General features: G+C 39.9%; 1 protein-coding gene across 1 annotated transcript; it reads left to right on the top strand.

The window, feature by feature from the left end:
* Nucleotides 1–1660: 1660 nt before the first annotated feature.
* Nucleotides 1661–13040, top strand: C27H18orf21 (chromosome 27 C18orf21 homolog). Its single transcript, XM_061131233.1, has 6 exons — nucleotides 1661–1829; nucleotides 1912–1934; nucleotides 3611–3810; nucleotides 5099–5295; nucleotides 7181–7559; nucleotides 8216–13040. Exons 1-5 carry the CDS (start codon nucleotides 1753–1755, stop codon nucleotides 7332–7334), a joined length of 651 nt encoding a protein of 216 aa, XP_060987216.1. The 5' UTR covers nucleotides 1661–1752; the 3' UTR covers nucleotides 7335–7559; nucleotides 8216–13040.

Raw genomic sequence — 13040 nt, 5'->3', positions numbered from 1 at the left:
TGGAATTACAGTATGACCCAATAATTACACTGCTAGGTATAAATTCAAAAGAATAGAAACTAACACACCTTCAAGTTCACAACAGCAGTATTCACAATAGCCAAAAAGCAGAAACAGCTCACATGTCCATCAGTGGCTGAATAGATAAAATAGGTGTCAATCCTAAAGGAAATCAATCCTGAACGTTCATTGGAAGGACTGATGTTGAAGTTGCAATATTTTGGCCATCTGATGTGAACAGCCAACTAATTGGAAAAGACTTTGATGCTGGGAAAGTCTGAAGGTAGGAGGAGAAGGGGATGCGAGAGGATGAGATGGTTGGATGGTAACAACAACTCAATGGACATGAATTTGGGCAAACTGGGAGATGATGAAGGACAGGGAGCCCTGGGGTGCTGCAGTCCATGGGGTCGCAGAGTCGAACACAACTTGGTGACAACATATATACACTACGCAGCTATAAAAAGGAATGAAGTTCTGATATATAATACAAAGTGTATGAATCTCAAAAACACTATACTAAATGGAAGAAGCCTCACCAGAAAGATCCCATGTATGATTCCATTTACTTGAGGTTGGTGGCTCAGTGGTAAAGAATCTGCCTGCTCATGAAGGAGACATGGGTTCCATCCCTGGAGCGGAAAAATCCCACATGCTGTGAAGCAACCAAGCCCCAGCATCACAATTACTGAGCTCACCTGCCTCACCGACTGAAGCGGGCAGAACCTAGAGCCCATACTTGGCAACAAGAGAAGTCACCGCGATGAGAAGCAAGCGCATGGGAACTACAGAGTAGCACCTTCCACTTCCCCACTCCCTGCAACTAGAGGAAAGCGTATGCAGCAATGAAGACCCAGCACAGCGAAAAATAAAACAAATTTTAAAAAGCGTTATCAGCGGTTGCCAGGGGCCGGGAGGGAGGGGACAATGGGGAGTAACTCCTAGCGGCGTATGAGGTTTCCCCTACGCTGATACAAATGTTTCCAAACTAGTAACAATGGTATTTGTGCAACATTGCAATGGAGCTGGTCACCTTAAAATGGCTAAGGAGTTAGGTGAATTTCACTTCAATTAAAAACAGAAAATAATAATAATAAAGATAAGCTCCTTAGTGCTCATGCCAAGAGCAGGCTGGACTGGAGACCCGAAGCCTCGCTTCCCCCAGCGGCGCCCTTGTTGGCCGCCACGGCCCAGGTCAGGACCCGGGCTCCCAAGTCTAGAAGCGACGGTGCTGGAGGCGGGCGCATTCTCGGCTCCCAATGCTGCCAACCCAACCCAGCCTGAGCTGCTCCGCTCAGGCTCCCATGTGATGTGGATCCCCAGACTGAAAAATCTGCCTGCAATTCAGGGGATCCAGGTTCGATCCCTGTGTCGGGAAGACCCCCCCTGGAGAAGGGAATCGCAATCCATTGTATGGACAGAGGAGCCCGGTGGGCTACCGTCCGTAGTCTCGCAAAGAGTGGGACGCGACTGAGCGCTGAATACTTTCACTTGACTCCCAGCCCGCGGGGGCCAGGCGGGACCCAGGGGCGGGGCCAACGGCGGCGGAAGGGTCGGCCCCCGGACGTCCGCCCGGACGCCCGCCCGGACGCGGAGGGACCGGAACCCTTCAGCCGAAGGTGCCTGGCTCCGGAGGACGGTCGGCTCCGGAGGACGATCGGATCCGGATGTCAAAGTTCGCCGCTTTAGGAAGCCGGCTTCCGGAGTCTCCTTTTTGCTACCGGGTCTCTGCGGCGTGGGCTACCTGCGGGGATGAGGCAGAAGCACTACCTTGAGGCCGCGGCATGGAAACTACAAGATAGCTGCCCGGGCCAGGCCCGCTACCTCCTGTAAGAGAGAAGGGAAGGGGAGAGGGAGGCGAGCGGTAGGCGGGTGTGTCCCGTCCCTTACGAATGTCTGTCTCGTTTGCAGCTGGGCCTACAGCTCGTCACACGGTAAGGAGGACGCCCGTTGGTTGTGGGTCGGGCTCTGGTGGCCCCGCTCCCTTCCTTCCGCACAAGGAACCAGATGATCTAGAGAAATCTGATCGACCCACAGCCATTATAAATCCGCACCAGAGGCTTCTCAGTTCCTTTAAAAAAAAATAAAAACGAATGCCTTACCTTGCCTGACCTATTGGCGTTTGACACAATTGATTATTCCTCATTTCCTTCTGAAAATGTCACCCCACGAAGCCTTCCCTGGCTTCCCTATTTAAGATAATAGCAGCTCCATCAGCAATCTACATTCTTTACAGTCTTTTTTCTTCTTCCCAGCACTTAACATTTGGCTTTGTGTTCATTGTCTATCTCCATGAATTGTGCTCTGTTCACTGTGGTATCTCCCACAACCAGTGCTTGGCCCGTAACAGTCTCTCAGTGTGAATGAATTTTACATTTTTCAGAGCTAAGTTACAAGCATGGTCCTTAGCTTTTCAATAGTGCTATTCCTAGCACTTAACACAGGACTTAGCCTTAAGTATTTATACAGATGATGTGCCCACCTTCATTTTCAGCAACATCACCTTCACACTTCACCTTTCCCTAAATAACCATGCTTGCTTTTTCACTGTACTTGTACCCAAAAGCCCTTTACCAATAATAGATGGCTTTGTCAAATATAGGTAAGAGTTTATAGTCATCTACAATGACTCAAACTGATGTCCATCGAGTCAGTGATGCCATCCAATCATCTCATCCTCTGTTGTCCCCTTCTTCTCTTGCCTTCAGTCTTTCTCAGCATCAGGGTCTTTTCCAGTGAGTCAGTTCTTCGCATCAGGTGGCCAAAGTATTGGAGATTCAGCTTCAGTCTTTCCAGTGAATATTCATGATTGATTTCCTTTATGATTGACTGGTTTAATCTCCTTACAGTCCAAGGGACTCTCAAGAGTCTTCCCCAACACTGCAGTTCAAAGGTGTCAATTCTTCGGCGCTCAGCTTTCTTTACAGTCCGACTCTCACATTCATACATGACTACTGGAAACACCAGAGCTTTGACTAGACGGACCTTTGTCGGCAAAGTAATGTCTGCTTTTTAATATGCTGTCTAGGTTGGTCAGATTTTCTTCCAAGGAGCAAGCATCTTTTAATTTCATGGCTGCAGTCACCATCTGCAGTGATTTTGGAGCCTCAAAAAATAAAGTCTGTCACTGTTTTCCCATCTATTTACCATGAAGTGTGATGGGGCCAGATGCCATGATCTTAGTTTTCTGAATGTTGAGTTTTAAGCCACCTTTTTCACTCTCTTCTTTCATCAAGAGACTCTTTAGTTCTTGTTTACTTTCTGCCATAAAGGTGGTGTCATCTGCATAACTGAGGTTATTGATATTTCTCCTGGCAATCTTGATTCCAGCTTGTGCTTTATCCAGCCTGGCATTTCACATGATGTGAAAAAGGGTGGGGAGTTAACTTATCTGTTGCTAAAAAGAGGGACTCGATAGAACTATAGTGTTTTGTAAAATAAATTATTGCCAATTTATCTTTGTAGATTCTCATATTTTGAGTTTTGCTTAAGGAAAATTTGTATTTGCTCATACTAAATAATATACTCTTTTGCATCTATAATATTGATAGTTTGTGGTAACAGAATACTCTGATTTGATGATTTATGGGTTTCACTTGTGTAATTTTAGATGATAAAAGCACTTTTGAAGGAACATGTCCATACTGTTTCCAGTTGCTTGTTCAGGATAAATCTCGAGTGCGCCTCAAACCCAAGCCCAAACTGACACCCAAAATACAGAAACTTCTTAATCGAGAAGCAAGAAATTATACACTCAGTTTTAAAGAAGCAAAAATTCTGAAAAAGTACAAAGACTCCAAAAGTGTGCTGGTAAGATTTCAATTCCATTCTGTATAAGTAAACTAGACTTTTCTTTCACTTACGATAAGGTTAAGAATTAGCCTGACTATAACTCAGAGGTTTGTAGTAGTATATTTAGATTGTCAAAATATATACATAAGATTTTTTTCTAGTGATTACTGTTTCATCAAGATACAGCTTAGTTTTGTTTCTCAGTGTTACCTAAAGCCAAAAATCATGAACTCTCAGTGCCCAGATTTTATTGTTGAGCACAATTATTTTAACAAATTTGAGGATTTCTTGAGCTCACCAGTGTGACATCATCTGAACTGCAGTTACCACTAAATATTTTCAGCTAATGGTCCTTTTCTTCAGACACAGTAAAATGTATTAGGCATACACAAGAAAGAGTGTCATTTCTTCAGTCACCCCCCTCTGTGTCAGAGTATGTATTTAAGTTTATGTCCAACAAAGATAAGTGTCTTATGTTCATTCATCAAACGTTTATTGAAATTTTTACCTTATGCCAAACAGTGCTAAATATTGGAGATGTAAAGTGGAATAAAACAACCAAATTAAATTACTTATGGTTTACTATGTAGAGACCAGTACTAGATAGACTTTATCTGCATGTTCTGTTAAAATTTATCAACTATTAAAGTGCCTGGTTATTACCTAGGCACTGTGCTGGGCACGGTGGACACTATGACAGCTTAGGTCTGGCCTAAGACTAGAGTCAGTAACAACTTGGATTGGAACTGCCATATTTAGGAGTCTACTGTTACTGGACAGGTAAGTGCATTTTCATAAAGCAACTTAAACCTCTGTGAATGCATTTTTACCTGCTCATGAACACCAGAGTACTTCTCATAAACTAGTTTGTATTAATTTTGTTGAGGCCTGGGCCGAATCTGGTGCCTTGTGAGTCAGATGTGTAGAAGAAGAGCATTTAGCTGCAAAATGGACCATGTCTTGAACAATGAATCCTGAAAAGAAAGTCAACCTCTATTCCTAATGAAGTGAAGTAGGGTGAGAATTCATATGCCTGGTTTTATAAGTTACTTTAGACTTGTATTTATATATAGATTCACTAAAGGTCTGAAGGAGTCAGTTATTTTCAGTGATATTTTGCCATATTTTATTGGGAAAAGGCTTGGAATTTTTCTGCAAAAAAAAAAAAAAAGTTACAAAATATTGTAAAGATATAAATGCCCAGATATTAAAGGGTGTCTTACATATAAAAATTTAATGAATATACAGTTTATTGGATTAAATTATAAGGAGAAATAAGACTCACTCTTTCTTCTTTTTGTGGCAGTTGATTACTTGTAAAACGTGCAACAGAACAGTTAAACATCATGGAAAAAGCAGAAGCTTTCTGTCAGCACTGAAGAGCAATCCTACCACTCCTACGAGTAAACTCAGCCTGAAGACCCCAGAGAGAAAGACTCCAAGTTCTGCAAAGCTAAATCACATGTCTGGTTCCAAAGGCAAGAGCCCAGCATTGATTTTCAGGTATCTTAATCCATCACGCTATATAAATGGCTGTTGTTAACCCCTGAGTTCTAATTTCTCTGTTTAATAAACACTCCCTGAAACTGCCATAGAGTTGAGGAAGTCATCACTGCACTGACTTCCAGGTGTGTTCCTCTACATCCAGCCTCTCCCTGGGCTCATTCCCAACTGCTCTTAAATATGTCCCCTTCCCACCCCTACACGTCCCCACAGGTAACACACTCAAACCTGCCCATCCTAAGTTTCCTTAATCTATAAATGAACATGCCCTTCTAGACATTCTGACCTGAAATGGTCAGTGTAGTTGACAGTCCTGCTCCCTCTGTCCTGGCCCAGTTAGTCACCAGTTTCTATCCATCCCGCCTCCAAGGTGTTCGCAACTGTCCTCTCCTTTTTCTCTGTGCTGCTGCTGTCTGTTCAGATCATTATTCATCCTTTGCCAGGATTACTACAATAATTCCCTGAGTCTTCCTGCTTCTAGTTTCAAACCCTTCTAGTCCACTATTTATTAAAAAACACAGTTCTGATTAGAAAAACACAGTTCTGATTAGAAAAACACAGTTCTGATTAGAATCCTTTGGTACCCCACTCTGTGCATACGAAAGAAACATATTGGCATGGGTTTCCAGCCCCCACTACCTGGCACCGTCTGTCTGCCTATCACTTGCCTTAATTCATCCTTTGTGCCAGCAGAACAACCAGTCAGGGTTGACTTTCCTGCTCTAAACCTTTATTCTTTGTGGTTTCCCCTATCAGAAACTCAACAGAATGGGGATTTGTGAAATGATGTGAAGTTAACTATGTGACTGGGCACATGTTTTATTTTCAGTAATCCTCAATACTCTATTCATTATGCTGACCAATAAATTTAACTCCAAAGAAACTGTGAAAGGAATGTTTAAACATTTTTGTTACAGAAGAGTTTGGTAACTTCTTGAAATTAAATGACAAACTCAGCAAAGACTGGATTATTTCTGCTTATTAAAAATTGAGGTTTTTATATGAGGATTTGCCATTTAAAATTTCAAGTCCAGTTTTCTCTGTATTCCTGATTATTTTGGTGTTTGATATGACAGGAATTCATCGTGAAAGTTTCTCCTTATAGGATACATGCAGATAAAAGAAAATTTGGAATATTTAAAATAATTAACTTGCATTTAAAACCAGACTGCTTGTTAAGTATATGCAGGAAAGAGAAAGCTGTATCATGTTTATCATGGTTGGGGAGTCAGAAAAGAGATGAGATTGACAAACCCCAAATATTGTTTGGGGTTTGAACACAGTTGGAGAGAATGAAGTGGAAGGAGGCATAAATACACACATACCAGATGGGGAATCGTTTATTCAGTGGATGTTTATAGAGAGCACCCTCTGTGCTTGGTTCTATTAAAAAGCACTGGAATATATAGTTAGCCATACAAAACATCTGCCCTCTAGAGCTCACCTTGTGTAAGGGTGAAAATACAACAGAATGGTACCTGTATGCCTAGGTTGAGATTCTTCACTTTTGAGAAAGGAAATGGTCTTGAGCTATGAACTAAAAAAATGTTTTTGCAGTCCTTGCTTAGAATTGTCATGAATTTTGATGTCAGTCTTACAAGGAACTCAGTCCTAATGAGACTTTGCCTTTAGCTTTGTCTTTCAGGTGTGAAAGAAGCTTCTAGACGTACCCATTATACCTTGTAAATTTTGCCGTTAGCCTGTAGTGAGGAGATTTTTTTTTTTAACAAAGTGGGAATGACTTTGCTGGGTACAGCTACTGCTCATGTGTGGCCATAATTATTACAGAAGAGTAGAAAATGATTATAGTAGTAGGTATCTAGGCTTAGTAGGAAGAACTGTTGTCTGTCTGTATATCTAAGTGTGGCTTTATGTTTCTTTTCAGAACACCTACATCTGGACAGTCAACACCCATTTGTTCCTCAAAGAATGTGAGCAAAACAAAGAAACACTTCTCTCAACTAAAAATGTTGCTTAGTCAGAGTGAATCCAAAAAAAATCCAAAGATGGACTTTAGAAATTTCTTATCTTCTTTGTAAAGGATGGACTATGAAGATAAATGTTTAATGCAATTTCTGAAACTAAAGTTAGAAAAACTGCTTTTTAAAAAACTTGTTTATTCTTAAAATAAATGGAAACTCAGGTCCAAGAGCAAACTTTTCTTGACATTCTTCAGTGTTTATGGAGAAAATACCTAATTGGAATGAAAAACTGAACCCTGCCTGCTTCACAGGGTGATTGCGAGGATCAAAAATATATGAAAGGTAAGTAGTAAATATAAATATGGACATTGAGTGGTTATATTATGATTTTCTCCTCCCTTAAGTTTTCATTATTTATGTCATTTTCTTTCATAAGAAATTGAGACCTTTATAAGAGGTCTACTTACTCCTTTCTAGGTGTCTGTGGCCTTACTGTTAATTCTAAAAAAGTGTAAACTATAATATTTCACTGTAAATGGCATTTCATTTGCTCTGGTGAATACCTACTTTTAGGTCTAAAATTTACATTGGAACATAACACAGTAACAGTTTAGCTATCTTAAGTATTTCCTGGAACATAGATATGCTTTTTTTAAATGATAGGCTAGGATTATATTCAACCTGGGTTTAAAAGCTCTTTAAATAAGTAACTTACTTTATAATCTGTTTCCAAGCCTCTTTGCTACTTAAAAGTTTAAAACTTAAATTTCTTAAGAACATAGAGTGAAGAAAGGACAGTCTCTTCAGTAAATGGTACTAGGAAAACTGAAGAGCCACATGGAAGAAAATGAAACTACCACTATCTCACACCATACATAAAAAGTAAAATTAACTCATAGTGAATTAAAGACTTGAATGTTAAGACCTGAAACTGTAAAATTCCCAGTAAAAATCATAGGCAGTGTGCTCCTAACATCATCATTGCATTATCTTTCTAGATATGTCTCCTCAGGCAAGGGAAAGAAAACCAAAAATAAATGGGATTACATCAAACTAAAAAGCCTCCATACAAAAGGAAACCAATAAAATGAAAACCTGCCGAATGGGAGAAGATATCTGCAAATAATATAGCTGATAAAGTTGATAAACTCATATAACTCAACAACAACAATAAAAATAACCTGTTAAAAAATGGGCAGAGAAGCTGATAGACATGTTTCCAAAGTAGACATACAAATAACCAACAGACACATGAAAAGATGTTCAACATCACTAATTAGGGAAATGTAAATCAAAATCACAATGAAATACCACTTCACACCTGTCAGAACAGCCAGGATCAAAAAAGCCAACAAAGTGTTGGCAAGGATGTGGAGAAAAGGAAACCCTTGTACCTACACTGTTAGTAGAAATATTAATTGGTGTAGACACTGGAAGACAGATTTCTTCAAAAATTAAGAATAGAGCTATCATAAGATCCAGTTATCCCACTCCTTGCTATTTATCCAGAGAATACAAAGACACAAATCTGAAAAGTTATCTGTACCCCCATGTTCATCGTGGCATTATTTATCATAGCCAAGATATGGAAACAGCCTAAGTGCTCATCAACAGGTGAAGATTTAAAAAGATGTTACATATATACAGTGGAATACTACTCCACTAAAAAAAAAGATAAAATCTTGCCATTTGCAATAATATGGATGGGTATGGAAGGTATTATGCTAAGTGAAATAAGTCCAACGGAGAAAGACAAATACCATATGACTTCACTCAAGTGGAATATGAAAAACTAATAAAAATAAATGAACAAACCAAACTGTGACAAACATACAGAAATAGAATACGGTACACCTGAAACTTCATAATGTTATAAATCATTGTTTCCTCAAATAAATAGAAAGGAAACAAGTAAAAAATACTTTTCTTCCATTAGAGCTTGGCAAACTGAAAAGTCAAGGTTATCAAAAAGTTGGCTTTGTAGTTACATGAAGTGAAATTACATTAACTAGTGCCAGCATCAAGGAGGGATGGCAACGCCCATCATTCTGGACTTGAACCACAGGCTGCAGAAGCGGGGCCTTCCCTTTGTGTCCACAGCATCCAGTGCAGTATTTTGGTCATGAGAGAGAGTTTACCTTTCTGGCTAACTTCTCACTGGAACAGCTGATTCTCTTCAGCCCTTCTTGCTTTCCTGTTCCCTTACGCTTCTCCCTGGTCACACACTCATAGTGAGCTCTTTGTAGTTCTCAGAACATACTTTCTTGCCAGCCTTGGACTCTGCACAGTTTGAGTCTGCCCTCCTCCAGTCCAACCCCACCCCACTGCATTATGACGGGCCACTCTGATTACAGAGCTGGTGACCCTGTAGTTGCTGTTTCTCATTGTGTCCCTGACTGCCTAAACTTTTTGCAGACCTTGAGGATCTCACTTACTCCTCCAACACATAGCACAAGCTCTGCAAATATTCCTAAGTTACTACACTTAAATTCCTTCACCTACATTTTCCACAGTAGGTCCTTTACAGTCACATGACTGAAAAGTAGGTAAGAAATAGCAAAAATAGGAATTCTTATGTGGGGAGTGGTTCACATTAGGTTAGTTGCAAATCAAGAACACCATGGATTCTTTCTGTTTGGTAGAAGAGTCTGGGCATCTTTATAGTGTGGACAGAAATTGGTAGAAAACAAACCTCTAAATCTTCATAAGCAGTGGTTTCTTAAGTGACACTAAAACACAGGCAAATATATATACAGATAAACTGGACTTGATCACAGGTAAAAACTTGAGTGCATCAAATGGGAACACCATCAAGAAAGTGAAAAGAGAACTTCCTGAGTGATACAGTAGGTAAGAATCTGCCTGCCAATGCAGGGGACACAGGTTCAATCCTTGGTCTGGGAAGATTCCACATGCCACACAGCAACTAAGCCTGCAGAGCACAACTTCTGAGCCCGAGTGCTCCAATCACAGAAGCGCACTTGCCTAGAGCCTGCGCTCTGCAACAAAGAGTAGCCCATGCTCACCACCACGAGAGAAAAGCCCACATGCAGCAGCCAAGGCCCAGCACAGCCAAAAATAATTTTTTTTTTTTTTGCAAAAATAATTTTTTTAAAAAGTGAAGAGAGGGGACTTCCCTGGTGGTCCAGTGGCTAAGACTCTGAGCTCCCAGTGCAAGAGGCCCAGGTTGGACCCCTGGTCAGGGAGCTAGATCCCACATGCTACAACGAAGACCCAGAGCAGCCAAATAAATAAATAAATAAAATTAAAAAAAAAAAAAAGTGAGAGAACCCACTGAATCAAGAAAATATTAGTATGTGTAAGTCACATTTATCTGTTAAGAGGCCTGAATCCAGAATTACAGAGAACTCTTGAAACTAACAACAGCAACAAAAACAACAAAGGATCTAGCACACAATTCAACAAAGAAAATAAATGGCTCCAATGAGCACATGAAAAGATCTTCAACATCTTACATCTAACATTAGTCATTATGGAAATGCAAATCAAAACAATGAGATGCCATTTCATACCCACTGGGATAGCTAAAATCACAAAAACAGTACAAGTGTTGGTGAGAATGTGGTGAAATGGGAACTCTCACGCATTGCCCCCAGGACTGTAAAATTGTGTAACCACTTCGGAAGAGTTTGGCGGTTCCTCAAAGTTTAAAGAGTTATCGTATGACCCACAATCCTACTGCTAGGTATATATACCCAAGAGGACTGAAAACATGTTGATACAAAAATCTTGTATATGAATATTCATAGCAGCATTATTTATAATAGCCCAAAAGTGAAAACTCAAATGTCTATCACGTGTTCAATAATGAATTACTAATGCATACTATAATGTGGATGAAACTTGAAACGTGTTAACTGAAAGAAGCCTGATACAAAAGGCCACATATTGTATCATTTGATTCACATGGAATGCTCAGAATAGGAAAATATAGGAGGAATAGATTAATGGTTGCTGAGGGGGAGAGGGGGGAATGGGGAATGGACTGATAAATGAGAACAGGATCATTTTTCACAGTGATGCAAATATTCTGGGAAGAAAGTGAAAGTTGCACCTGGGGAGAGGGGAGGAGAGGGTGAGATGTATGGAAAGAGTAACATGGAAACTTATATTACCATATGTAAAAGAGTCAACAGGAATTTGCTATATGGCTCAGGAAACAAAACGGGCTCTGTATCAATCTAGAGGGGTGGGATGGAGGGAGATGGGAGGGAGGTTCAAAAGGGAGGGGATATGTGTGTACCTGTGGCTGATTCACGTTGAGGTTTGACAGAGAACAACACAATTCTGTAAAGCAATTATCCTTCAATATAAAAAAAATTTTTTTAACTTTTAAAAAGAAAGTGAAAGTCATGTCCGACTCTGCAACCCCATGGCCTATACAGTCTATGGAATTCTCCAGGCCAGAATACTGGAGTGGGTATTCCCTTCTCCAGGGGATCTTTCCAACCCAGGGATCGAATCCAGCTGTCCCACATTGCAGGCAGATTCTTTACCAGCTGAGCCACCAGGGAAGCCCAAGAATACTGGATGGAATGGGTAGCCTATCCCTTCTTCAGGAGATCTTCCCGACTCGGGAATCTAACCGGGGTCTCCTGCATTGCAGGCAGATTCTTTACGAATGGAGCTCCCAGGGAAGCCCCTAAATATTCTGGAGTTAGTAATTATTGGGTAACTTTAAAAACCACCGAATATACTAAAACCCACTGAATTCTACACTTTATTTTTTTAAATTTATTTTTATTAGCTGGAGGCTAATTACTTTACAATATTGTAGTGGTTTTTACCATACATTGACATGAATCAGCCATGGATTTACATGTGTTCCCCATCCTCATCCCCCCTCCCGAATTCTACACTTTAAAAGGGTGATTATAATGTGTAATTATCTCATTAAAGCTGTTACTTAAAAAATGAAAATAAACATTACCTAAAAATATTCCAGTGTATGTTGGCAGCAATGTAAATTGGTGCAGCTAGTATAGAAAAGGATATGTAGGTTCCTAAAAAAACTAGAAACAGAACTACCATATGATCCAGGAATCCCACTCCTGGGTATCTATCTGGAAAAACTGAAAACACTAATTCAAAAAGATGCAGGCTCCCCAGTGTTCACTACAGCACTATTTACAATAGCCAAGACATGAAAGCAACCCAAATGCCCATTAAGAGATGACTGGATTAATAAGATACATACATATACATATGTGTATATACATATCTACATACGTATATTAATACATACATATACAGATACACATGATGGAATATTAGTTCTAAAAAAGAACGAAAAGATTGCTTGGAGGAGGGCATGGCAACCCACTCCAATATTCTTGCCTGGAGAATCCCATGGACAAAGGAGCCTGCCAGGCTGTACTCCATAGGGTCACGCAGAGTCAGACTTAGCACGTACACATGCACTGTTATTTGCAGCAATGTGTATGGACCTAGAGAATATTATGCTTCATGAAGTGTCAGAGACAAATAATGTATGATATCACATATGCAAAATCTAAAAAACAATATAAATGAATGTAAAACAAACAGACTTACAGAAATAAACTTGTGGTTACCAAAGGGGAGAGGAAAAGGGAAAAGGACAAATGAGGCGTATGGGATTAAGACACAACTTACTATAAATAAAATAGATAAGCAATAGGATATCACAGGGAATTACACCCATGAATCTTGTAATAACCTATAATGGAGTGTATCTGCAAAAATACTGAATAACTATGTTTAACATCTGAAACTAACACAAGTATATCAAGTATCTTTCAATAAAAATTTTTTTTAATATTA

The sequence above is a fragment of the Dama dama genome, chromosome 27 (genome assembly GCF_033118175.1).
Source record: "Dama dama isolate Ldn47 chromosome 27, ASM3311817v1, whole genome shotgun sequence".
In the NCBI taxonomy this organism is placed as follows: Eukaryota; Metazoa; Chordata; class Mammalia; order Artiodactyla; family Cervidae; genus Dama; species Dama dama.
The sequence above is the reverse complement of the archived record's forward strand: the minus strand, read 5'-3'. Positions and strand labels throughout refer to the sequence as shown.

What these genes read in the sequence shown, in the direction of transcription:
- C27H18orf21 (XM_061131233.1), top strand. Translation starts at nt 1,753, where the DNA reads ATGAGGCAGAAGCACTACCTTGAGGCCGCGGCATGGAAACTACAAGAT. An exon ending in GGCCAGGCCCGCTACCTCCT is followed by an intron (nt 1,830 to 1,911) that starts GTAAGAGAGAAG and finishes TCTCGTTTGCAG; the next exon opens with CTGGGCCTACAGCTCGTCAC. An exon ending in AAGACTCCAAAAGTGTGCTG is followed by an intron (nt 3,811 to 5,098) that starts GTAAGATTTCAA and finishes TTTTTGTGGCAG; the next exon opens with TTGATTACTTGTAAAACGTG.